Source organism: Bombus affinis, chromosome 1, assembly GCF_024516045.1.
Source record: "Bombus affinis isolate iyBomAffi1 chromosome 1, iyBomAffi1.2, whole genome shotgun sequence".
Classification (NCBI taxonomy): domain Eukaryota; kingdom Metazoa; phylum Arthropoda; class Insecta; order Hymenoptera; family Apidae; genus Bombus; species Bombus affinis.
The window spans coordinates 10491108-10516812 of record NC_066344.1 but is presented as its reverse complement, the minus strand read 5'-3'; the positions used below and the strand labels follow the sequence as shown (position 1 = coordinate 10516812).

At 29.8% G+C, this 25705-nt stretch overlaps 5 protein-coding genes across 15 annotated transcripts in view; 3 read left to right on the top strand and 2 right to left on the bottom strand.

Annotated features, from left to right (window-relative positions):
- Positions 1-8833, top strand: part of LOC126918366 (discoidin domain-containing receptor 2-like) — a 159281-nt gene extending 150448 nt beyond the window's left edge. For both annotated transcript variants that reach the window (XM_050726212.1, XM_050726203.1), the window contains exons 15-16: positions 1709-1850; positions 2376-8833. In XM_050726212.1, coding sequence (XP_050582169.1) covers positions 1709-1850; positions 2376-2726 — 493 coding nt within the window. In that variant the 3' untranslated portion in view covers positions 2727-8833. The remainder of the gene's footprint in view (positions 1-1708; positions 1851-2375) is intronic.
- Positions 1-12110, bottom strand: part of LOC126918436 (magnesium-dependent phosphatase 1-like) — a 210474-nt gene extending 198364 nt beyond the window's left edge. The window contains exons 1-5 of one of the 3 annotated variants that reach the window (XM_050726322.1): positions 11892-12108; positions 11744-11798; positions 11449-11670; positions 11259-11371; positions 10807-11014 (exon numbers count right to left, since the gene is read on the bottom strand). In XM_050726322.1, the coding sequence (XP_050582279.1) occupies positions 11007-11014; positions 11259-11371; positions 11449-11670; positions 11744-11798; positions 11892-11937 (444 nt within the window). In that variant the 5' untranslated portion in view covers positions 11938-12108 and the 3' untranslated portion in view covers positions 10807-11006. Of the gene's footprint in view, positions 1-10806; positions 11015-11167; positions 11372-11448; positions 11671-11743; positions 11799-11891 lie in introns of those variants that run through there. The other 2 variants (XM_050726333.1, XM_050726312.1) reach the window with 2 other exon arrangements.
- Positions 9389-14295, top strand: LOC126918403 (polyadenylate-binding protein 2-B-like). Of its 5 annotated transcripts, none has more exons than XM_050726285.1 (7): positions 9534-9710; positions 13111-13247; positions 13342-13456; positions 13571-13638; positions 13728-13969; positions 14053-14145; positions 14224-14295. In XM_050726285.1, the coding sequence occupies exons 1-7, from the start codon at positions 9683-9685 to the stop codon at positions 14255-14257; spliced, it is 717 nt and encodes a 238-aa protein (XP_050582242.1). In that variant the 5' UTR covers positions 9534-9682; the 3' UTR covers positions 14258-14295. The 5 variants fall into 5 exon arrangements, with proteins under 5 accessions (XP_050582233.1, XP_050582242.1, XP_050582251.1 ...); XM_050726294.1 differs by lacking the exon at positions 9534-9710 and adding an exon at positions 12377-12527; XM_050726299.1 differs by lacking the exon at positions 9534-9710 and adding an exon at positions 12388-12535.
- Positions 14296-16944: 2649 nt separating this feature from the next.
- On the bottom strand, positions 16945-22734 carry LOC126918372 (protein zyg-11 homolog B-like). Of its 3 annotated transcripts, none has more exons than XM_050726244.1 (10): positions 22600-22734; positions 21577-21824; positions 21201-21372; positions 20915-21109; positions 20435-20829; positions 20212-20357; positions 19513-19901; positions 18914-19283; positions 18408-18747; positions 16945-18296 (listed from the first exon to the last, which is right to left on the bottom strand). In XM_050726244.1, the coding sequence occupies exons 2-10, from the start codon at positions 21707-21709 to the stop codon at positions 18151-18153; spliced, it is 2286 nt and encodes a 761-aa protein (XP_050582201.1). In that variant the 5' UTR covers positions 21710-21824; positions 22600-22734; the 3' UTR covers positions 16945-18150. The 3 variants fall into 3 exon arrangements, with proteins under 3 accessions (XP_050582201.1, XP_050582193.1, XP_050582184.1); XM_050726236.1 differs by lacking the exon at positions 22600-22734 and adding an exon at positions 22280-22424; XM_050726227.1 differs by lacking the exon at positions 22600-22734 and adding an exon at positions 22101-22399.
- Positions 22672-25600, top strand: LOC126918387 (PP2C-like domain-containing protein CG9801). Of its 2 annotated transcripts, none has more exons than XM_050726256.1 (7): positions 22672-22819; positions 23185-23491; positions 23583-23809; positions 23879-24079; positions 24187-24484; positions 24573-25062; positions 25210-25600. In XM_050726256.1, exons 2-7 carry the CDS (start codon positions 23325-23327, stop codon positions 25423-25425), a joined length of 1599 nt encoding a protein of 532 aa, XP_050582213.1. In that variant the 5' UTR covers positions 22672-22819; positions 23185-23324; the 3' UTR covers positions 25426-25600. The 2 variants fall into 2 exon arrangements, with proteins under 2 accessions (XP_050582213.1, XP_050582221.1); XM_050726264.1 differs by having other exon boundaries at positions 22745-22870.
- Positions 25601-25705: the final 105 nt, after the last annotated feature.

The window sequence follows — 25705 nt, the reverse complement described above, 5'->3', positions numbered from 1 at the left end:
TGGATCAGGTCAGCATCGTTGTCGCTGCCGTCGTCGTGGCCGTCGTCGTCGTCGTCGTCGCCGCCATCCGTGTACTCCAGGAACATACTATAGCCAATAACGTGATCGATAAAGTGCGGCTAATTACCTAGGTTCTGGCTGCAAATTGAAGCTTTGTTCCACCGTCAAAATTAATTGACTCCATTCACTCGATAGCGCTGGATACTCAAATACCGTTCAGTTGCTCGTTTGTCTCGGCGAGAATTATAGTTCGTCTTTGAAAGCAGGAGGCAGTCCGCCGACCGACACCAAAATGGAATGCTGTTAGATGGATATTTCGCGGTGTTCGAGTGTCCTCTATGAAGACCCGAATTAACACCGTTTCGCAACAACGAGAAACGTATACGAATGTGCTCGACCATCGTGTAACTTCGCTACACAACTGATTCATTTCTATTAATGGGCGAACTTTGTAATTCGCGTCGGTTATCGCGTGACAACGTTCTTGTCACTTCTCCGTAGCCTGATTCCCTTAACTTCGTTCTTGAAAGCCTTATGAAAGGAGAATTCACCTCCGTGATTTAGAGTTAATGGGAATCTAATATTACAAACGGCGAATTAATTACAGAATTTTGGTGCTTCCAAGAATTAGCGACTTGGTATTTCTTAAGTTTTTATTCTTCTAGAAACATTCCATTCCCGAATACCATAGAAACGAGACGTTTAATAACAAATTTAAACGTTCGAGTCTATCTTAAACCTCGCTAATTATCTCAAGCAATGGAGCATTCAATGTTTCGGAATAGGTCGAGACATAATTAAGCACAACTCGTTTCAAATCCAGTTAGAATTAAACCAGCATCTGAATTATATATTATATATAAACTAGAATTATAGCAGCACCCATACAACCATACACAAACGTATATAAATCTGCTAATGTATACAGTACATACATAAACGTGTACACGTGATAGAACACGATACGTCCGTATTTAGATTCGCATTCTTTTACGACCGCGAACCTTATCCCATCTCATAACGATCCACGATGATCATTCAACGATCCAGCCGGTCGCTTGTAAACTTTGCCACAACGTTACGTTCGATTGTAGAGTTGCGTGTGCTTGTACAGGAAACGTAGCTCATCTACACGTACGTGCAAATACAGCCTGCAGGCAGCCATTCCTGCTTCCGGTCGGCTACCATGCACAGAATGCGTACGCGTATGCAGATTGGCGGCCACGCTATGCACCCCACATACCGACGAGAGATCGATTTGAACCGTGCCTTTTTCATTCGAAATGAATCGGTCGGAAAAGTATTCGAATTCTCCGGCTGAAGTCGAAACTGATTCACGTATCTGCGGCCGAGCCTACAATCATTCCCAAAGTGTTCTCGATACAAGTTTCCCCTTTGAGGTGCACAGAGAAAACTGCAACCTTTTAGCAAGCGAAAGCTACAAACGAAACACAGGAGCCGATCAACATTTCCTGTCCACGTGAAACGCGCTGGAAACGAAATTTGACGGACGAAATAACACGAATCAAAAACCTATGGAAGCAGTTATCGTGCGGTAAATTAGATGATCGTTAGCAATAGCGATAATAACGATAAAAGCTCGTTCGATGTTGTTTCGGAAGTTAATTAAGTGGCGCAGATCGGAACGTTTGTAGAGCAGAACAGTCGATTCATCGCGTTCATCGATAACGATGATTTTCGATTACAGGAATTGCTTGGTGGGCAAAGCTTATCACATTAAAATCTCGGATTTTGGTACGGACAACGAATTGTACGCGAGCGATTATTACAAAGTCGATGGCACGGTACCCCTGCCGATACGCTGGATGGCCTGGGAATCCATATTCCTGGTAAGCTTTATTCGAACGATACCAATCGAACGCGATATACATTGCCTCATGCATGCATGTTTTCGAATTGTCTACAAATCGTATATGACCGATATACGAAGCTATTGTAGTTCGAATCGTCGCAATATGCCTGTATAATTCAACTATATCTTTTTATCGTATGACCATTTAAAAATATCTTTAAGCAATCGTTCGTACTAATTTTTACTGTTATCAGCTTTTGTTTTTATTTATTACATACATACATATATGTTTTCTATATATCTAGTTTTAAGCATTATCGAGTTGAATATCAAAAGAGCGTTTAAAAAATGTTCGATTCTCATTACGCACGATAAAATCCATTTACCGTTACTTTTATTGCTATTTATTTTAATAGTCGTGACATGGATATAAAAAAGATTTTATCGATTAAACTCAACTCGAAAACATACATAGCTTTCTAAGATCAAATCTAAGCAATATCACGTGCAACCAAATTCTTTGTAACCAGAAGAAACCAATAATCGATACGATCGTTCACAGGGCAAGTACACGACGAAGAGCGATGTATGGGCGTTTGCCGTGACCCTGTGGGAGATCTTGAACCTGGGCAGACGGGTCCCCTACGAGCACTTGTCGAACGAGGAAGTGGTCCAGAGCCTGCGACGATTGCATCGCGCCACGGAGTGTACCGACGCCGATGGCGAGAACAGCGGCTGCAAAGAGAATACCGATAACCTTTTCAACTATTTACCGCAACCGACCGCGTGCTCGAAAGATATTTACGATTTGATGCTGGATTGTTGGCGACGTGAGGAGACTGAGAGGCCGACCTTCCGGGAGATCTCGATGTTTCTCCAGCGGAAGAACCTCGGCTACGCGCCCACGTCCTGATATTGAACGTCCGGTAAAGTCGAGGAGCACATGGTTCGTGGCGGTTGCCACGCGTGCCCGGCTAAACGACGCTCGAATATAGACCATGGGCTGGTCGAAGACGCCGTCTACCCACATTGGATAACCATGAGAACAAAGTTCTGAATTCTTCGACGAGGCAAGCTTTCGATGTACTCGAACGAAGGATCGAGACGCGTAAAGGTATAGGAACATCGAAGAAGAAGATACAACGATAAGGTTCAATCTTGGTTTCCGGCAACGAAATCGAACTCTTCAGGCTGCTTACATAATTTATTCCACGAAACAGTTCTTTCGAACGATGCCGATACGAAGAGATATTCCGTAGGGGCGTTAAAGACTTCGAAACGACTTTCAGGGAAACTGATGTGAATAATCCATCGCGCAGCACTGTCGTAGATATAAAAGGACTGTCCGTGTCAAAGTCGAAATGGTAGGAAGATACTCGAGGAAATATCGTATTTGCTTAGTACATAAGTCAGCGAGATTCGTCGAAACGCTAGACGATCTAGACGCGAGAGCATATTCGACGAGACCGTTGTTTAGACGTAAGAAGCATATAAGGAATACAAATGTAAAACTGTGAATTCGACAATCGAGCGAAGAGAACGCGAGGCGACTTTTGTTCACCGAAGTTGTTGGACTGCGCGAAATCTGTTGACAGTTTCACGCACGAGACAGCAAAGATCTCGAGCGATCCGTTGATCCTCGATATGATCGTCGAAAATTTAGGAGCAATATCGTGTAATTATAATACAGCTGTGAACATTCCTGCATGGATTTAAAGATACGTCTATATCTTCGAGGTAAATAAAAGATACTCACCGTTTAAAATATTAGAAGTTACCCTTTGGAACATGTCTTTCCTTTATAAAAAAAAAAAACAATAAAAGAAAAATAAGAAAATGGCTGAACAGGAGAAGGGAAAGGAAAGAAATTGCAATTGTATGGCAATATGGTAACTAAGTATCAACCTCCTTTGTGGGTTGTCAATCGAGTAGACAAAGGGAAAAAAGATTATGACATATGAAAAAACGAGTATGAATGCGTGTGTTTGTGAACGTATAGGTGGTTACAATTCATCGTGCGTAAATTTATCGTAATCGTTAGGCAGCTCGATAGGGTTTTGCTTCGAACGAAGCAAACGAAAAACTATCGAACTTCTCGTGTAATTCGTACACGATAGGGCTCTCATCGCATACATCGTAAACTAGAAAGATTCGCCATGGTATTATTTTATGGCTTCTGTATTCGGTCGGATTACATTAAAATTAGGATAATATTTAGGAACGAAACTAAGTCGTTAAGTTATTAAGCAGAGAATCGAATTGTAGATTGAAAAAGATTTAACAAAGTTTTTAGCCTCGGCGAATGTATCGAAGTAGCAATTTTCGCGTGAGAGCTCGGCGATATCATGTAATTCGTGATTCACGAAGATATACATATTTCGCTGTTGACAAATGGTGACTCTCACCATGACTATGACACATCATAATTGTAACTTTATATGATAGGCGGGATCAATACAAAGCAAAAAAAGAACTAGTATATTGTACATATAGACGTACATCGAGAAGTAGGAGACGTTTATCATTGCGCTGAGAGAGACAAACGCGAACGAGACGACGACGAGCGTACAAGCAATTCGTCTTTGCGTGTCGTCTTTGGAACCGTGTTCCTTTTTGTCTCTTTCGTCAACACGATTTCGTTGAGAAACCAACGGAATTGGTCGTTCTAAGGATAGCAACAGAGTATTTCGGTGTGAAGTCTGGAACGTTATCAACATATCGGAGTCTTGGTTTCATAATGGAACGAAGCAAGAAAATAAAAATGCGAAGGGACAAGAAAACGACGAGTTTATAAGATTTCCAAGTCAGATGTTCGTTTAGCGATGCTATTCTCACGACATTCAACTAATTAATCATTCGATTCGTTATGTTCCGTATGTATTTATACAAGATGAATACTATTAATAGCATTCGCAATATCTAGTAAGTAGGTGATGTTACCGTTATAACATTAAAAATACTATTTATATATCTTAATGTAACGCCGCGTAAGAAGTAGATATATCAGAGACATAGCCGTTCGTATATAAATCGTACGTGCGTTGAATTTAAACGTAACATATTCGTAAGTTTGCTTCTCTGTCGTTGAACAAAGGAAACAAAGAGTTGAGGAAAGAAGTGGAAAATAAAAAAGGGTAAAAATATACGAGATAATCATAATATAAATTCAAATCAAGCGTAGATCAGTTTACGATGTTATCGATAATAAAAAAAAAAAAAGAAATATTAAGGGACACTGTTTTCCGTATTGATAACGTAGGACAGTTTAACAGTGTAGAATTTTATACTGAAATCGGGCACCTTGTTAAAATAGAGATTCACACGAATTCATAGTTTTCACTTCATTAGCGTCAAAGTAAAGAAAAAGAAAAAAAAAAGAAAAAATTGAAAAGAAACTGCCGTCACTCGCATGTGACATCAGAAAAACGAATCATAGTTGCGTTTAGATTCATCGATATAAGCATATTGCTGCCTTTGGCTGTATCGTTGCCCCTACTGCTAACGAGTAACTCACTTGTCTACTCATGTGATAATTTAGTATATCTCTACGTACCTACCTGTACCTACACCGGTTCGGAAATCTCAGTAGTAAAGGGGTTTATTTATCTTACGTTGCGTTCTGTCTCAATTTCGTCGACTGACAGAATTATCTTTATTGATAGAAACTAAAAATGAATATCAGCTGATGAAAGATAGCTTAAGGAACGAAGTTTTCTTAAGAGAACTTCATAAAAAATTATGTAGATTCGCTTCTGATCTCCTAAGATTCAACACAAAATTTTCTTCAAAATGCACGTTCTTCCCTCTATTCAAATATTTGTTCTACATTATTCGAGTAATTTAGTATTGTTTCCAATGATCGTTAAGAATTAGAACATTGAAGAAATCTATTAAAACGAAGAACAAAGATAATCCATTTATATAGAAATTATTTTAACGACATTGTCGACAGCGAATCTTATCTCCTGTGCTTCTAAAGGTTGATCCTTTCCTTTTCGAAAAGATATTCTGTCAGTGGATATTCTCCATCATTGTTACATCGATCGCTTGAAAACAATCGTTTCAACGAACCTAATAATGTTTCATGAACGTCACTTTGGTTCGTGAGCTCTACGTTGATTTCGACGATCCCAGTTAACGGGGTGAATTGGAAATCGGTCGAATTTTTTATGAAGATAACTAATTTCGTTTCTCTTCTGCTCCCTTTGAACGAATGTTTTTCGACAAGTGTACGATCGACAATCACGCTTAAGCCCCAAGGCTTCCGGGATCGCTCAATCTTCCATGTTGGTGCTATTGCAAATAGTATTGACAATGAGAAGAGCATTGCGTAAACAGTGGAATTGCCGTTTCGTTCCAATTTCCTACTGTAACCGAGTCCACAACGAATTTTGTATTAGATTTTGCAAAGTATTTATTTGCATTTTCTTCAACCCGTTTATTTAAGTACGTTTTGCATGGTACGAAATAGCAAAAGATTTCTATACAGGGTACTTTTCCATTATTGACTTACTTAATGGATTAAGTATTGAAGAAAAGAAATTCCTATTTAATCTCGTGGCCGAATTGTAATAACTTTCGTATATCGATACTCGCATAATATTTTATTAATTATACTGTATTTATTATATATTATATTTATTACAAACATATCCTAAAATTTCTAAAGATAACATTTCTTTACAGAAAAGGTGTGATCGTTTTAACAAGCATTCGATTTAAAAATGAATACAAGATTATCGAAGGTGCACAAATATTTACGAGTTGAGAACAGGATTAAATAGATTAGATGAAAGTTATTTAGCAACTTTCCAATACTTAATTTATTTAATTCATTTAAAACGAGCCGCATTGCTGAAGCAAATCCTTATTACATTACTTGCAAAAAATAAACAAAAAATACTCAGCTAACGCAGATTATTTATTGTACACTGAAATAGGAACTTAAATATATGAATTTGACAGGGTTAATTTTCCAGTCTATGTTTACTGAATATTTCTTGTTTATCTTCATCAATACAACTAAGACCTGTAACTCTTTTTACGACAAATACATCAACGAATTTGTTAATTAGTTATCGAATTCCATCATGTAAAACGAACTTTCCATAGTTTCAACTGTTTTAAGCAAATTTCTTTTATAATTTCGCAAAGATAAAAGAGCGTCATTAACTGTGGTCTTATTGAATCAGATTCCCGGCACACCCGATTGTTAATCTGACGTGGAATTGAGAGAAATGTAGAGGTAATCACGGAAGACTGTGCAGAGCTCACCTAGCTATATCTTCTACTCAGGCACAGGCAATCTCTGGCTTTTTCACTATAACATACCATCATACATTCAGTTTTCGATTCATCTTGCATTTTTCTCTTCGTGGGACAATAATTTTCAACAACCAATAATTTAAATAAACTACCAAAAAATTATCAGATATCGTATTGTAATATTTCATCTAGAAAATAATTTTTCATCGACTTGAATCATTTCTTGTGGTTCTATGTTGGCATAAGAATAATATAAGATAGTTCTCCTTGCTTTATTGTTGTCAAAAGATACCGAATAATTGTTACAAAACATTTGGTAGGCAATGTTCGTCATCGGTTAGCATTATAATGAAATCTGATGTCGGCCGGTTGATGTTCTTCCTGGCAACTAAGCGTATTTGGTAAAAAGTGGAACTTAATATTGCAGAATCTGTAAATATCACACTCCAGGCGAATCTGGTAAATGTGAAATGTTTCATCTGAATGATTATGATCATTAACACGTTAAAAAAAGAAGAAAAAAAAACAAGGAAGAGGGAAAGAGTGGGAAGGAAAGAGAAAACCTGCTAATAGGCCGTGAAAGGTTGCCTAGGCCTGCTCTATGCTATTAAACCTTAATCGTTATAGTCATAAAATTATTTTGTACTAAGAACTGTTTATAATTTTGTATCTAATCTCTGTAAATACCAAGCAGATTGTCTATGGCTAATAAAGCTTAAACAAAATTGATATAATTAGACTATGTAAAGGGAATTATATATATATATATATATATATATATATATATATATATATATATTTTAATTAGTGATAAGAAAGCGAGCGAGAAAATGTAATTAAATTTCACTGGAAAACTGGTAATATACCAATGTACAACGATCTAGGAATTATTTGTACTATACAGGTGACAATTTAAGGGACAAATCATAAAAGTATACATGTTACTCAATAGCCACGTATGTGTATAGGGTACTCCATTCCATATTTGTTCTGAAATTCCGATCGAGAATAATTATTATTATATATATATAGGAAATAATTATCTTACATTTCGTTACAAATTTTTAAGGTATTAAATAAATATAACATAATAAACAATCTCAACGTTAATTTATCATGTCTGATTAACGAGAAAAGTTATTTTCTGTTATCATGTAAATTATTTAATTAATATTAACTTATATACGAACACAAGATTGTCGCGGAATTTTAGAAGAAAATGTTTCGACACTTGAGAAACCCTGTACAGTATTACGGTGTAGAATCCAACTAGTCATTTATGACACTTTATAATAACTAAAGTAAATCTTTTACAAAGAAACACGGCATACAAAGAACGTGTTGTTCTAAATTATGTTTTAATTAAAAAAAAAAAAGGAAAAAAATTGAAATGTTCGCGCCCTAAAAATAAATGTTTCCACATGCACCTTTAACATAATGTCCTTTTTATTTCTTCTATTATAATTACATGTACGTTTGTACATTGTTATAAATGAAACCTATTTGTCGACTATTGTATTATTTCTATTTCTATCTGTCTGCCTCTAAGTGCGAACTATCACTTAAACGTTATTGACGGTAATCTAAGTCTTGCGTAAGATAATTCTATTCGTATATCTTATATGTATGTGTCGATAAAGACGGAAGTACACGTTGTAAGTTCAAGTAGCAGGAAATCGCGGGAAGCACAACGATAAAACCTATTTGTATCGAACAGTCAAATGAAACAATATTACACATTTCAACGAAAACCTACTATTTAGTAATTCTTTGCCTTTCCTTTTCTTCCTAAGATAAATTAAGCATTGAAAAATTGCTAAAAAAAATTTGTATTCAATCTATTTAATTTTACAAAGTAAGCATTGAATATATCCAAATATAAATTGTATTCAAATATTCAATACAGTATTATTAGACATTGGATGAAAGTAATTTATACTATTCAGTATTAATATATAATTCAAATGACTACACCAATCTCGTTAAAAAAGACAGATGTTCTCAAATCACACAATGTTCATAAATCTATCATGTTATTGAATTGAAATGAAAAGTATAATATTTTTGTTCAATTAAATGTTATATAGCAAATTAAAAAATGAATTTAAATGTGGATAAACAACACGAAACATACAATTTTAGTAGTCATAAAAAGAATTACAAAATATCAAAATACCATTGTTTAAAAATTAGATTGACAAAGAAACAATGAAAATGTAATCGTAATTTATTTATTTACTCAGAATATAACTATGAAAGTATGTTAAACATATAAAGATCATGTCTTAAGTATTGCAATAAAATAAATTTATATGTGACATTCAGTCTTGATTATTCAAGTATAGTTGGACGTAATAGTTTTGAACAATGTTTAACGTTAGCAATTATTCAGATACAAAAATGTTTTGTAATTAAAAAAATAGTAATCTTTAAAAGTATTATTTATTTAAAAAATGTTTTATATTAAAACTCCTACAGGACAAATATCATTTCATATTATAGAAAAGTGCGTCCTTGATAGGTTAGAATACTTACAATTATTGTACGAGGGTAAACCTCATGAATTTAATGGTGATTTTGAGTATTTATTAGAAAATTCAGTATATGATAAAATTGGACATTTTATATTGCGGTAAGTTTTTCACGCGATTACAATAATTATTAATCTTTAAACATACAAATTTATGAGGTTTTTTAATATAATTTATTAAATCATTATTTAATGTAGCAATTCTGCAATATATAAATTATTGTTTTAGATTATTAGCATCTGTGTCACAGGAGATATGTAATTATTGGGTTATCAGAGAAACGTTATTATTCCAAACTAGGCTGAATTATATTTTACCAAGACAATTATATAGGCTATTTAAGAGTATTTTATATCAATTAGGCGAGCTTAAAGATAAAAAAGGACTGATTAATAGAACATTAATCGATATATGTAGTTTCTTCTCAAAACCACTTGTCTTTAAACATATTGTATCAAAAAATCATACAGGGAATTGTGATTTTCATAAAACTAAAGGTATACACACACACACATATATATATATAGATCAACTTATATTTCTAATTTAATGACTTGAAAATTACGTTAATTTTTATTTTTTCAAGTGAGACATGAGGCAGTACCAGATTTAATAAAGAAAAGAAAACTAGACTTGAGTGCAGGATATGCTATTGTATACTGCTCCAAATGGAAAAAAATATTAAAATCATTGTTTTACACTTACATAAGTAATGAAGTAATATGCATGAAATCAAAAGCACAATATATTATAAATCAGGATATTAGACTTAATTACTTATATTACAAAATTCATTCTAAAATATTGCAAAAAAATCAAATATCTATCAAATATGGAAATATAACTAAAAAAAATATAGACATAGAAATAAAAAATTTTCCACTTTGTATGCAACACCTGCACACAAAACTAAGAACGACACATAGACTTAGTCACTATGCTCGTTTTTATTATAGTTTATTTTTAAAAGATGGTGGAATGAAACTAGAGGATGCTATAAATTATTGGAAAGAAGAATATTCTAAACCTCATTCCTGTTCTTCTAGTTGTTTACATAATTGGAAATCAAATGAACGAAAATTTATGTACAGTATTCGTCACCTTTATGGATTAGAAGGATCTCGGAAAAATTATAAATCTCCTACTTGCGAGTTGATATGTGTAAGTAATATTTTCTTATATCAAGAAAGTTTGATATCTACTTCAAACTCATCCTTTTTTATTATGTTATCAGATGAATACATCAAATCCCATGTATGAAGGAGGATGTCCATTTAAAAACTTTGGTGTAAATACTTTAAAAGATCTTTTATCTTCATCATTATCAAGTGATTGTGTAACAAATTTATTGAAAACTACATGTTCTCAAACTCCTCAGATTTCTTGTGCTAAATATTTTATGATGCTAAATCAAAATAACAACAATAATATTGTTATTAATAGCCCTTTACAATATTATTTTACAATGATTAATCAAATTTAGATATATAAAACATGAATTTGGTATTAAATATAAATTAGAAGCATTTTAATCTCAAATATTCAGTGCAATAAAATATAAAAATAAAGCTATTTATTATATACATTTCTCTATAATTATAAAAATTAAAATTTTTTAAGAACACTTTCTATAAGTGCATGATTCACACCATTTTTAACAAATATACAAGTAACACCAAGTTTACCCACATCAACAATATTTCTATCTTCATCATCAAAAAACACCATATCTTTATAATCAATTCCTGATGCTTTTTGAATCCTAGAAAACAATAATTTATAAACAACTTTTCCTAGGTAAATGGGAACAAATAAAGTTGAAATTTCATTGACACTTACTTAGAAAAATGAGTTACTTTACATCCTGGATAAATTTCTTTATATTTCAAATACTTGGCCCAATCAAACAGATTTAATAATTGTTTAGCACCTTGTATTTCTGATGTACGAGATGCAACACCAAGTTCATATCCTTCTTCATATAAATATTTTAAAACATCAGGTACTTCTTTGTAATATTGAATAATTTGACCACGAGAATCTACTACATTATTTCCTTTCCTTAAACGAATTCAATAGAAATTTTCACCAATGATAAAATCATATATGTTAAAATTATGTTAGTTGAACTCACTTTTTAAAAGGAGGAATAACATGAGTATCAACCCAAAATGGCCATAAAGTATAATCTGAAACGTTATTAAATTACTATTTTAATAAAATACCAATTTCTTTATAAGAAAACAATTAGAAAAATAAGAAAAGAAGAAAAAGTTTTTAACCTAAGTCAAAGATAATTATTTTCGGTTTACAATTTGTTTTACACATATTTTGTTCCTGATTTTTACTTTTTATAACCTTAAACTGGAATTATTGCATAGATAATATTGAGAGAATATCTGCAATTCTATAAATTATATATATTTAAAATATAATTTTTATTTAAGATTGACGATGATATCAAGGTGATAACTTTATATACGTAAAAAAACTACGATCATATATTGCTAACATGACAAGAGTAATACTTAGTAGTATAGTAAAGTACTAGCAATTGTTAAAAAATTGTTTCTTATATAAAGAGGAGAATAAAAATTATATTTCATGTATAAGAAAATAATATTATTTCTTTTAAGATTAACTTTGTATTTTTAATAAAAACAGTCTTATACGATCATTAGATTTTCATATATGCGGCAATCTCTTATTTCCACCAATAACATTAAATTCCTGTATTTCGTTGCAACCAATCATAGAAGGAATACATGTTAAGGCGATTTTCTAACTTATGTATCTTGTATATACCTTCAGTAGTAGCGTCAATCACACTTAGCGAATTTGTGGAATCGTGAAGTGTTAATTAAAAATAATTATTAAATTTATCATAAAATTACTATTTTAAATAACAACGTCTAAAGGTATACACGTACGTTATATTTATTTGTATAATTAACAACAATAAGTATTATATATTGTTTATACATCGCAAGGATTACCTACGTATATTTTGTTACATTGCACGCTATTCGAGTTGTTTTTATCAGATTGTATTGTTGCTTAAATTGATTTTAGTTTTCTGTATATTTATCATCATACGAATATATTTTATAATTACATTAATTTAAACAAAAAGAGCGAAGAAAGGAAAGTAATATAATATATTTTTTTATATTATACCACATCTGAAACAATTTTGGTATGTTATATTGCTAATTTGAATAATTTTTTGATATTGTAAATTGCTCAGTAATTTCAGTTTATAGTTATTTTTGATGTATGCAATATATCTTGTATATAATAGAATGTTTTATTTACCCTTTTTTAATAATAATTTGTTAATTTAACCTCTATTCATTTAATTTGAATCTAAATTAAAAAAGTATATGATACCATATTTAGTAAAAATATTTATATTTTATTACTAGTATTTCTATCCTTTATATGTATGTTTATATCTTTATATATCTTATGTATCAATAGTATTTTATATTTTTATTGCAGAAATGTCTGAATCAGATCTTTTAGCTGCTGATCATATTGATGGTCTAGACGGACTTGAAAATGGTCAAGATGGAGATGCTATTATGCAGTGCGATGGTGTAAAACGTGAATTAAATGAAGCAAATATTGATGATCCGGTAGCTTGTTTTATTCTATTATGACAAATAAGTGACAAATGTTTTTGTTACATTTTCTTTATAAGTTAAATTTTTTTTTATATTTTAATTATAGGAACTAGAGGCTATTAAAGCACGTGTTCGGGAAATGGAGGAAGAAGCAGAAAAATTAAAACAATTACAATCTGAAGTGGACAAACAAATGAATATGGGTAGTCCACCCGGAATAAGTAAGTTATAGATTATATTAAATTTAGCATGTATCAAAATTTAATGCTATAATTTTGTACATGAACTTTTTTTTTTTTTGTAAATGATTACATAATATTTTGTCAAATTTTTAGCAAGTCCATTAAATATGTCACTCGAAGACAAAATGGAAGTTGATAATAGGTCCATCTATGTTGGTAATGTAAGTTAAATGTTGCATCCAAATTGCAATAAACGACTTTTTATTTCATTAAGAAGTTATTAATTAATATACGCTATGCAAAATTAAAGGTTGATTACGGCGCCACAGCAGAAGAATTAGAGCAACATTTTCATGGTTGTGGCAGTATTAACAGAGTAACAATATTGTGCAATAAATTTGATGGACATCCCAAGGGTTTCGCTTACATAGAATTTGCAGAACGTGATTCTGTACAAACAGCTATGGCAATAGATGAATCTATGTTTAGAGGACGTCAAATTAAAGTAATGCCTAAAAGAACAAATAGACCTGGATTGTCAGTGACAAATAGGTGCTTTAAAAATACATTACATGTATATTATATCTATATGTTTCTTAGATATAATAACTACAATATATTTAAATAACTTTAAGAGGGCCACGGGGAGCACGAGGTTACCGAGGTATAGCCAGAGGAATCATACGTGGTAGTGCATATTTTGGATATAGACCTATAAGACGACCTAGGTATGTTGTAGAATTAAATATATTTATTTATAATTCAAACAAAATAAAATATTTCTTTTTAATATTCTCTATACATAGAAGCTATAGGCGAGGATACTACATGCCGTATTGACCGTTTTAATGTATTTTACTGCAATTTGACAAATTAAGGTAAGTTTTTATATTATGTGATTTATGAGATATTTTGTTTGTGTGATTGTTCAAACATAAAGTATCTGACGAAAGTATAATAAATTTTTATACATAAAACAATTACATGCATTAAACAGAAGGTATTTCTGACATATTTTGTATTGTACAATCACACTATAAAATTAAAGATCTTTTTGTTTGAACAATTAATGTATGTATTATAGAACAATGCATTTATAGGAAAAGCTGGTGAAATAATAAATGTCAAAAATAATATTATTCCAAAATTATAAATACTAAGATAAATGATAAAATAAACTATTATAATATTCACTAGCCATTCCTGAATAAATGTAAAATTATTATTTTTCCAGTGACAGTTATTGTATGTACTAGATCCTTGTTTTAATGTTCTGATGTATCTATATAATTTAACAAATCTTGTAAATCTTTTTATGACATCAAATAATCTAATATTTAAAATGCTATACAGTGTATCCATCAATCTTTTACAGTGGATATTATAAAATTTATATCTAGATACATTAGCTTCCTTAGGAATGTGCTCGAAATTCGTATTCATCCTTAACACTTGGCCATATTTTAAATATTATTAAAAACAGAAGAAACACTTATATTGAAACATTATTTTATTTTTTTTATTATGCTGTTCTTAAATAAATAAGTGGTGTTCATATTTATATTATAGACTTATAGAATATGGCCATGTGAACTGTAACACTAAATATTGTAAGTTTTTGTGCATATCTTATTTTTAGGTTACACAAAACTTACATATTTCTATGAACACGCATTACACTATCATGCAGTTAAAGTGTTTAAGTAAATTCTTATGATATGTCCACAGAAAAAAAAACTGATACGATGGGAAAAAAAAGAGAAAGAAAAAACCTCATGTCAAAAGAAAAAAAAAAAGATTGGACAAAGATGGGCACAATTATTCATATTTGATTTAACAAATCTTCATATAAAAATTACAAATGTAGATCAGCGATAATTTGCAATTGCAGTTCAATTGTGTTTTTTCATAATTTACAATGAAATTCAAACAATTTCATAGTATCAGCCTTTATTAGTTCTGAACAACTTCAGTTTGTTTAGATTACAAAAATATATAAAACACTGGGATGCTAATAACATTATATTGACACATATAAAAAAAAATGCACTGATTAAATGAGCGCGCATGTGTATGTATGTGTGCAACATAAATGCATACATATATATATACGTACACACGCAAATTTATATATATGGATATATGCATAAATATACAATTCTATAAATACTAAATACTATTTTAGCACAAAAGAAATGTAATTGTTAGTCTGTTATGCATTTTGAAAAAATTTATGTTTATATCTTGGGTTATTACAAAATAAAAAATGTGTCATTCCTTTTCATGCATATCTAAATAATTGTAAGATATCATCCGTAACTTATGTTATCTTTCTTTTTGTAACAATTATAGTAAATTTCTTAAAATGTAATTTTTGTTTTTTATACCTGACATATTAGCATATTGTAAAAAAACTCAAATATTGTTATTATTTGCTAAAATTTGTATTTAGCTCAGTATATTAGACTATAATGCATTTAAAATTAGATTTTTTCCTACTTAAAACAAATTAATACAATATATAAAAGGATTATCTCTCAATTTTATATTACTTAAATATAATTGTGACTGTTAATAAAGATGATAATAATATTAACTATGTTAAGATAATATTAAATTGTACACAGAGAGAACAATTTTTGTAGTATACGCGATATTCAAAAAAGTATATTAATAATTTAGAAATTGATTTTAATAAATTATAAAATAGCAATAATAATTTTAGAATATTTTTTGGCATAGTATAAAGGCTGATAATATAATTATGGTTAAAAATAAAGTTCATAGTGTGGCTATTTAAGTGATATTATTACAATATATTTTTCATATATTTGTAATAACTCTAAAATCAATGTTTAATAATTTCACATTTTTCAATTGTATAAGTTTATATTTAAAAATATATTTTATATATACAATAAAAAGAATTGAACTGCAATGTAAATATCTAGAGTAATATCATATTACTATAATTTGTAGTAACTTTTGTATGCTACAGTAAGTGAAAGTTGCGGAGAGTAAAGATTGTTACAATTTCTAAACTGATGTTAATAATGTGTGCAACTTTCATTTATTTATTACTAACTATACATCCTCAATTTTATCTCAAACATATTGCTACTAATTTGTAAGATGCGTGTAAAATGTTTTTGAACTATTAATCCACTGTGCTATGATGTTAGGAGGAGAGCCAAGTTTCCACATATTAATAATCGAACCACATTTCGTAACGTTACTTCCATATCGCTAAGTATTTTGCAGGTGCAGTGCAGCATCAGCATCAATTGAGTGATAATCATACAAATTTCATGAACAGTTTTTACGTTCCATTAAGAAAAAGAAAGAAAGAAAGAAAAGAAAAGAAAAGATAATTAACATATAAGTGTAATATATAAATGTAACATGATCGGGTGGTCAATAAAGATTTTCTTGGCTTAAAAATCACATGTTGAATATGTCACTGGATTTATATATATTTATATTTATCATTATTATAAATAGGTAAAATAAAATTAACTTCTCCAAGGATTAATGATTTGTGTTTATTAACAGTCAGTAGTATTTAAATCGACATTTTTACATTTCAATTAATGTTACCAGGTGGATAAATTTTATTCTTATACAAATTAATAATATTTTAATAACAGATATAACCAGAATATTGTTGTATTTGTTTTATTAGAAATTTGTATTTCTTTATATCTCTGAAAGCATATAAATGCACAATTGATTTCTAAAAAGTTTTCAATTCATGGGCAAGTTGTAAAAGAGGTATAACAGAAAAAATTGAAGACCGGAATTCATTGTGTTAAAAATACAACATAATAAAATATTTACTACTGTATCTTTTAATAACTACATAATAATGTAAATAAATTACATTTTTGAAGCATATATTTATTAGATTCTAGTCTAATTATCATTTTGTTTGTAATGCTAACACGAAGTATTGTACAGATTCTGAATAACATTTCTAACATAATTAGTACTTTTAATGGCCACAAGAGGTATATTAGATACCTAATTTTAGTACAAATAAAAATACCTCAAACATGTCAATAAATTAGATAAATTTTTCAACAATCTACTTAATTATTGAATTTATTAAGTTGGAACTTTAAAATGAAAATATATTTTCAAATTTTATAATATCAAACAATATGATTTATGAAAGATAACTAAATTAATTCATAAAAAATTATCACTTATTCATTAAATCAATTAATTAATTAATTAATTTTAATTATTGATTAATTAATTAATTCATTTTTATATAATTAAGTCACTTTGAGATACACAAGTATTGGACCAATATATAATTAATAATTAAAAAATATAATTATAATATTAGAAGGTTAAAAATTTGTCTCTTTTAAACTCCCAATGCATAGTTTTAAGCATTTAAATGTATTCTTTTGTAATAATCAGGCTTTAAATGTAACTTATTCTATATATTCAACATACTTTTTTGAGTATCAGATCTACGAATAATGTACTTCATAGCGCACAGCTATTCTTTATAATTCAGGTCTTCAATGTAAATCTACAAAATTTAATAGCAACATCCTGGACTTGTTTCATTTCAGTCCTCTTTTGACAAATATCCATGTTCGTATAATAGTTTTAATTATTTGGTCTACAGAACAGGATATAAGTTTGCATTGAGATAAACATTGACTAGTATACCAACTTCATGGTTTCAACAAATTTAGTTTGGAAGGCAATAGTGATCATTAAGAATTTAGTTCAAGTGTTTCAAAAATTGATCGACATAAATTTTGTAAGTTTGGTCTTGTTGTCTGATCTGTATGCATATTCTCCAAACATTTTAATATTTCTACTCCACCTTCTCTGACTAACATACTGCAATACCGTTTTGCTACAACAGTGTAATAATATAAACATAACACATAAACAATAATTTTTGTTATTAATATGATTAAATATATATAATCGCATTTAGAATATTAATTCATATAAATGTACTTACGATTCTTTGTGCATACATGATGTATTGCCCAAACTGCCCAAAGTTGAACAGGATATGCATCTGAACAATGCAGAAGTGGGAAAAATGGATGGAAACTTCTATATGCAACCATTTCCCCTTGAGGAGTTTGCCAATGTGTTATAGTATATGCTAATTGTTCTAATAATACATCTCTACTTGGCATTAAGGATATTATAGGCCATGTATGTGGACCATCGCTAAGTAAATGTGCAGCAATACCTGCTGCGAAATAAGATACATCAATATGTACAGATGTCAGCAACGTAGAAAGCATAGAAATGAACCTAGGTTGCATAAGTCTTGGTCTTAGATGAACCACCTATGACGAATTACAAAATATATCCAATTATACGAATCTGTGTATGTGTATTTATAATCATTAATAGATTAAATCATAACCAGATAATAACTACTTATATAATAATTATAAAAAAAAATTAAATTAAATTTACTGCATTTATAAAATCATGAATTATATTACAAACCTCTGCTATATTGTTTAATGAACCAAGTACTTTAGTTTCAACACTAAATTGTCCTTGGAAACTTTCTAACACTTTAAGAAATAATTCCATCCCACCTTCATCTAGAAAGACTTCACATGTTGTAGCACTTTCATCAGTTAAATTCCATAGAGCACTTAATGTAAACTTCATTGTTATGTCTACTGATTTAGTTTCAACTTTAGTCCTAACCATTGCTAATAATTTAGACATATATTGAGGTTGAGCACCCAGCAAAGATGTTTCCACCGTTGATATTTTTGCTGCCAATATGGAGCAAATGGCAACAGACATACGATTCATTGAGGGTTCGTTAAAGGTCAACAAAGAATTTAACACTAATCTTGCACATCTATATAAATGGAAAATAATTGAACTATAAATTGTAGATAGATTTAAACAATACAATTATATATTAATAAATACATAAAATTTTAAACAAAAACTATAGTAATATTTATGCTTTCTATTGGGTTGGCAACTATTGGCAACTATCAATACCACCTGTTGACAAAATCCGCAATCACTTAGTTGCCAATCCAATAAAATGCAAAAGATATAATTTTACGAATTTTGATTACCTGTATTTGTCAAAAGTAATTTCCTGTAGAATTCTGTCACTACACAAAATTAATAATGTATTCATTTGAAGTCGATAGTTGGCTGGATAACATTCCATTGCAATCATTGTTAGTTCAACAACTTGTTTGAGAATTGATGGGTGAATCATAATGGAGAATTCACCTTTTGTGAGATTATAAAGACATGCAGTACATGGCACTTGTACACGTACTTCTTGTGGATGTTCTCTCATTGCAGGCAATACTAATTTTATAACATCAATCCGTGATTCAAGAAAGTTGTGTGTTAAACGGAATAAATTAAATAAACATTTCTCAAGATAAAGTGGCCTGCACGTATATCTTCTCAAACCTTCTAAAATTTGAGATTCTGTGGCTGTACCAGTAACCTACAGTAAACATTAAATATCTTAGAACATACAAGTATATTTTCAATCATTTATCTATTTGAATATTAAGATAGGATATTTTATTCATAGAAATCTTATGTAGTGGACCGAGTATAATGCAGGTAAAAATATTTTTCTAAGCTAAAGTCAAAAAATATTTTAAAATGTTAAATTTATTTAACATGTTATATGGTGCATTTATCATGTTTTTATGAATACTGGTTGCTATTTTTTCACCATGTTATATAGGAGTCTACTGTATTTTTTTATTAATAACTGTCTTTCTATAGAATATCCTAATAATACTTACAATAAGTCCAGGCTTGTAATATTCGTCTGCGGGATTTGTTAAACTGTCATCATAACAAGCATCTGTACTTACAAGTCCCAAAAACCTTAAATATGTATGAGCTTTAATAAATTCTTTTAAATCTTTTGAATTTATATCACTTCTACCTATATTAAGTATTAAGACAAAGTTCTTAAATTGATCTGTATATTACACAGAAACACATTATAAATTATATAATTACCAGATAAATCTAAACTAGTTAGATATGGCATACAATGTACAGCTTTCAGAAAATCTTCTATGTCTGGCTTTCCGGGCACAAACATACAGTTAAGAGCATGCATATCTTTTTCATCTGAAATATCTAAATTCCTTAATTCATTCAGCTCCAATAATACTGAGACTAAATCTGTACTTTCATCTATCTTCAAATTATACATATTAAGTGTTTTTAGACGATTTTTACACTTTTTCAGTGCTGTTATATCATTCACCTTTGTACATGAAATGTCTAAACTTTCTAGAAGAGGAAAATTCTCAACTACTATCCCCAAACCATGTGTATTAAACTCTGTACATGATACATTTAATGTGTGCAGTGACCTCAATTTACTTAAAGTTACTACCACACAATACCTATTATGAAATAATGGATATATATAATTTAAATATTTTAAAATACTTAATTATATTTATAGAAATAATTAATTGCATTAAATACCGAGAACAGTCTATAAAACTTCCTTTTGCTACACTTAATGATCTAAGATTTTGTAAACTCCAGTCACCTAAACAACTTATAAGATCATTAACAGTTATTTTTAACCCATTTACCATTAGATCTACCACTTTATGCTGTTTTAAAACTTTTAAGCCTTTCGCTGATAATGTAGATGCATCTTTCAACCGTACATGTCTATAGATAATAAAAAATAGCGAATACTTCATTTTTTATGTACATTTTACACTCCAATCAAATTTGCATACTTAAAATGAGATATGGGTACCTTAACCTGGTGGACTTTGCGTTGAAAAGTGTAATTGTTAAATCAGATAATGTCTTTTTCTCACAAAGGTGAGCCAATAATTGTTCTGATACTTCAGCTGGTAAAAAAGCATCTGGATGTCTAAAACTAAGTCTTGTAGCTGAACTTGATGATCCATCATTAGATGCTTTACCTATTGCATTTAAAATATCTGTATTATTATAATCTATTAAAAGTTAACTAACTGATTTAAGACCTTATAACAAATTGTTGCATTAAAATAGCTTCCTCTAACTCTAATGAAATATCTAAATTCATTTTAAAACGAAGTAAAATATGAATAAAATATAAGATAATTGAAAAAATATTTTCTTAAATAATTACGATAAATACTTACTACACGTGTTTGTATCCAGTGAATTAGGGGAATGTTCTTCCGTATCACCTAGGTGTACGTCACATAAATCCAAGACATTGTTACAAATAAAATCTATGCAAACCTCAAGGAGGCTTTTCGGTGACTCAAACATTTTATTTTCTTATTTACACAAAAATATTCTTCCTTTATTTCCTCTATAGCTTTTTAAATATTTGATTATTTCAAATAGTTTAACATCTCATTCTTTCATATTTATTTTAAAGAATCTGTTAACATATATACATGTATATACATCTGATGCACTATGTTTAGAATGTAAGTTTTCTGATATTAAACATATACTATAAAATGAAATACACTAAGTTTATGAAAATCGATACACCTGTCATCTGAAAAAAATTAGATCACATGCAATTTAACTTTCTTATAATAACAAAATATTAAAAAACATTCTACATCTGTAGAAAATGTACACTTAAAAAATGAGGTACAGTTGTATACGCGACGATTTCTAAAGAAAATGTCGAGAAAAAACCACATACATAATTTTATTCCTAACATACAGGTGACAGAATTTTAAATAATGATTACGTAATGACAAGTCTATCGAATGGAATAAATATTTGTGTCTAAGCAATTTGTGTAATCTAAGCACGTTGTGTATAACACGTATCGAAAGAAACGTATGAAATTGACAAGTTATTTATTAGATACACTAAACTTTATTTTGCGAGTAGGATATTCTTAGAAAATTATTAAATGATTATGTAAACTTATTTATACAAATAGCACTGAACGCAATTGTGAAAACAACTGCAGAAAATTGTAGTCTTTCACCTGTGGAAAGGACGCCATATTAACTTGCTAAGTGTCAAAACAGATTAAAAAATACGATATAGATGCATATTGTTAAATATGTGAACATGATTATTAAGTACAATGATACAATCAAAAAAGTATATTGTCTACTATAATTTTTTTGTTTGGATTAATTTTTAAAATCGTTTTATGTTGATTCATGATGATTTTAAATATACATACCTTAGAATTAAAAAAAACTGACATATTTGTTATCCTTATCGAAAAAATTTATTTTGTGAAGAGTATTTGTAGGTAAAAATTAGAGAACATTCCTTAATAGTTACACAAATCTTTTCATTCTTGAAGACATAATAGAAGATAAATATTACTTGTAAGGGAATTCATCGGTTATTGACACACTATCAATATGGCGCTAAAGTGGAAAACGATGTGCTTTTCAGTATGTATTACGATTTCACTTCTGTATAATACACATAAGAATTTTTTCTAGGTACGATTATAATGTCTATATAAGGATTGTTCAAAAGTATTTGTCTGTAGTAAACTTAATGATTATTTTATATTATAGAATGATAAATATTCTATTCTAAAATTAAATGAATAAAGAATATGTCAAAGCAACTGATTTAAAAGTTTTCAATTTTAAGAGTTGTATTGCATCTAATTATTTAATCATTTTTTTACTCTACATTATATTAGATTTTTCACATATATAAGTATGGATATAAATATAAATTATTAAGTATCTCATAGAAATGGCGATATATAGTTTGTAACTATGATATAAATTTCTTTGTTTTTAAGGTTTAGATAAGAACGTGTTTTCCAAAATAAAATCATGGTTTAAGTGCCCACTGATATGTGTCAGTCATTTTATAACGTCATGTTGTATGTTATGTGGCATTGATTATTTTGCTTGCATTTAAATTTAATTTCATAAAAGAATGCCAAGTTTGCGAAAAAAAGTTGCTGGTTTTATGCGACAACTATCTATTAGCAATTTGGCTGGAGCTGTAGAAAATTTAAGTCAGGGAGAACAGACTTTACGTAGTCCTAGATCATTAACGCAAGATTTTACAAGTGGTTGTTTTATTACACGGTATCTTGATGGGTAATAATCTTTTTACAATGTGCATATGTATAATTTTTATTTATTAACATCTTAAATAAGGGTTGACATATGTTGATATATATATTTTCAGTTTGGAAACAAAACAGGAAGGGCCAGCAATTTTGCATGGCAGAAATCCAGAGGAACTTCCAATTAGGCAGCTTGGAAATTTTCAGCAAGATAGAGATGTAGTTTCCGCTCATACAGGTCCAGATAATGGACTTACAACTGTTAATGTACAACAAAGACATTTAAGTATTAATGATATTGATATAGATTACATTGATATGTTAGATCAAGGAGAACAATATAGAAATAGTATGTATTAAAGGCATTATGAAGTTATGAAATAATAGCAGGATACATTAACAATAATATTTTCTCTAGCATCAACAACAACAACTCCTACAATTGCTGGTATTACTGATTGGTTTAATCCTCATGAAATGGCTTATGGAATTGCTACTACATTATATGAGAAAAATCCTACAAATAATACAAATAATGGTGAACCAATAGCAGATTGTTTTGGTATTGTAGTAAGATCGAATTCAGCTATTTTAGCACTTGCTGATGGTGTTAATTGGGGTATGATTATAGATGATAGTAGACTATCTTATATAAGATTATATAAAATATGGCAATATATGCATATACATATATATGCGTGTTTTATAATGAAATAAAATTATTAGGTACCAAAGCAAGTATTGCAGCAAGGTCTGCAGTACATGGAAGTATAGAATACTTAAATAAAGCACTTTTTTGTCCTTCAATTAATGGAGAAATGACTACAACAAAAGACGTTTTTATAGCACTACTTCGTTCATTCCATGCTGCACATTCGTTAATTTTGCAGGAACAAGGAATGCTTACAACATTAACTGTGTGTGCAGTTCTACCACTGCCAAATTCTGATTCTAATACAGAAAAAAATAAATATATGGCATGTACCTGTAATGTTGGTGACAGTTTAGCTTATGTGTATTCAAGGTAATACATAAACAAGAACTTATAAACTATCCCTATTAATACTAAGTAGAATATCGTTTAAGATAAAAGCAATATTTCATATTGGCAGGAAAACTGGTGTAAGAGAAATAACAAGAGGATCCCATGATATTCACTGTATGCGTGACATGCGTGATGCTCTTGGAGCTTTAGGCCCTGTGGATGGATCTAATCCTGAATTGAATAATTTGACTCTTGCAATGACCGAAGTTGAGAAAGGAGATATTGTATTTTTGACTAGTGATGGAATTTCGGATAATTTTGACCCTGTAGTCGGAAAATTTGCTATTTTACCATGTCACAATTCCGTACCTGATTCAAATGTAAAAAATCACACTGAAGGAAGATCAAAAACACGTCGAAAGTCTGCAGAAAACTTAAGACATGCAGAATCCGGCAATAGTAATAGAAATAAATCTAACTTGCCTGTAGTTGAGGCGTATCAAAGACACGAGCTCACATTGCTTAGAATGGAAGATTTGTTAAGAAGGGGTGTATCTGGAGAAGGACCACCATGTAACAGTGCCAAACATCTCTGCGAACTCCTCTTAGATTTTGCAGTAAGTTATTTACCATTTAATAGTAATGAATGCAATACAGTATGTATGTACTGTAAGTTTTTTTAATTTTTTTATGAGGGAGGAAAAGAACAAGGCGCAGTATTAATTTTAAATACTAACATACATTTAATTTTTATACATAATAAGGTACGGATAACTGCCGCTAAAAGACGAATATTGGAAGATACAGATTTATATTATGCACAAAATAAAGATGGCCAATTAATTCAGCTTTCCAAACAAGAACAGAGAACTCGACGAATAAAAACTTTGGATAAGGTTTCCATGATCCCTGGAAAATTAGATCATGCTACAGTTGTAGCATATGTAGTTGGATCTATCAATTCAGAATATGGTTTATAACTAATTACAATAACAAATTTCAGTTTCAATTTGTAAGAAAATTAATAAATTTTAGAATTTTCTTCAACAGTGACATTTTATGAATAAATTGAGTTGAAATTAATGTTTTATTGTGAGATTAAGTTGTTTATATAATTTTTTGTTATTTAAAATAAAAACATACATTTAAAGATAAGCATGTAGCAATATTTATTTCATTATTATAGTTATAAATATACATATATATGTATATTTGTATATACATGTATATACATATACACAATTATAAATATACATATAT

Excerpts from the sequence above, each read along its gene's own strand:
- LOC126918403 (XM_050726276.1), top strand. The coding sequence starts at position 9,532 with ATGTTTTATATTAAAACTCCTACAGGACAAATATCATTTCATATTATA. Across the intron at positions 10,107-10,195 it reads TGATTTTCATAAAACTAAAG|TGAGACATGAGGCAGTACCA; the intron begins GTATACACACAC and ends TATTTTTTCAAG. Across the intron at positions 10,771-10,843 it reads CTACTTGCGAGTTGATATGT|ATGAATACATCAAATCCCAT; the intron begins GTAAGTAATATT and ends TTATGTTATCAG.
- LOC126918372 (XM_050726244.1), bottom strand. The coding sequence starts at position 21,709 with ATGTTTGAGTCACCGAAAAGCCTCCTTGAGGTTTGCATAGATTTTATT. Across the intron at positions 21,110-21,200 it reads GCAAAGTCCACCAGGTTAAG|ACATGTACGGTTGAAAGATG; the intron begins GTACCCATATCT and ends TATTATCTATAG. Across the intron at positions 20,830-20,914 it reads AGTTTTATAGACTGTTCTCG|GTATTGTGTGGTAGTAACTT; the intron begins GTATTTAATGCA and ends ATTTCATAATAG.
- LOC126918387 (XM_050726256.1), top strand. The coding sequence starts at position 23,325 with ATGCCAAGTTTGCGAAAAAAAGTTGCTGGTTTTATGCGACAACTATCT. Across the intron at positions 23,492-23,582 it reads ATTACACGGTATCTTGATGG|TTTGGAAACAAAACAGGAAG; the intron begins GTAATAATCTTT and ends ATATATTTTCAG. Across the intron at positions 23,810-23,878 it reads AGGAGAACAATATAGAAATA|CATCAACAACAACAACTCCT; the intron begins GTATGTATTAAA and ends TATTTTCTCTAG.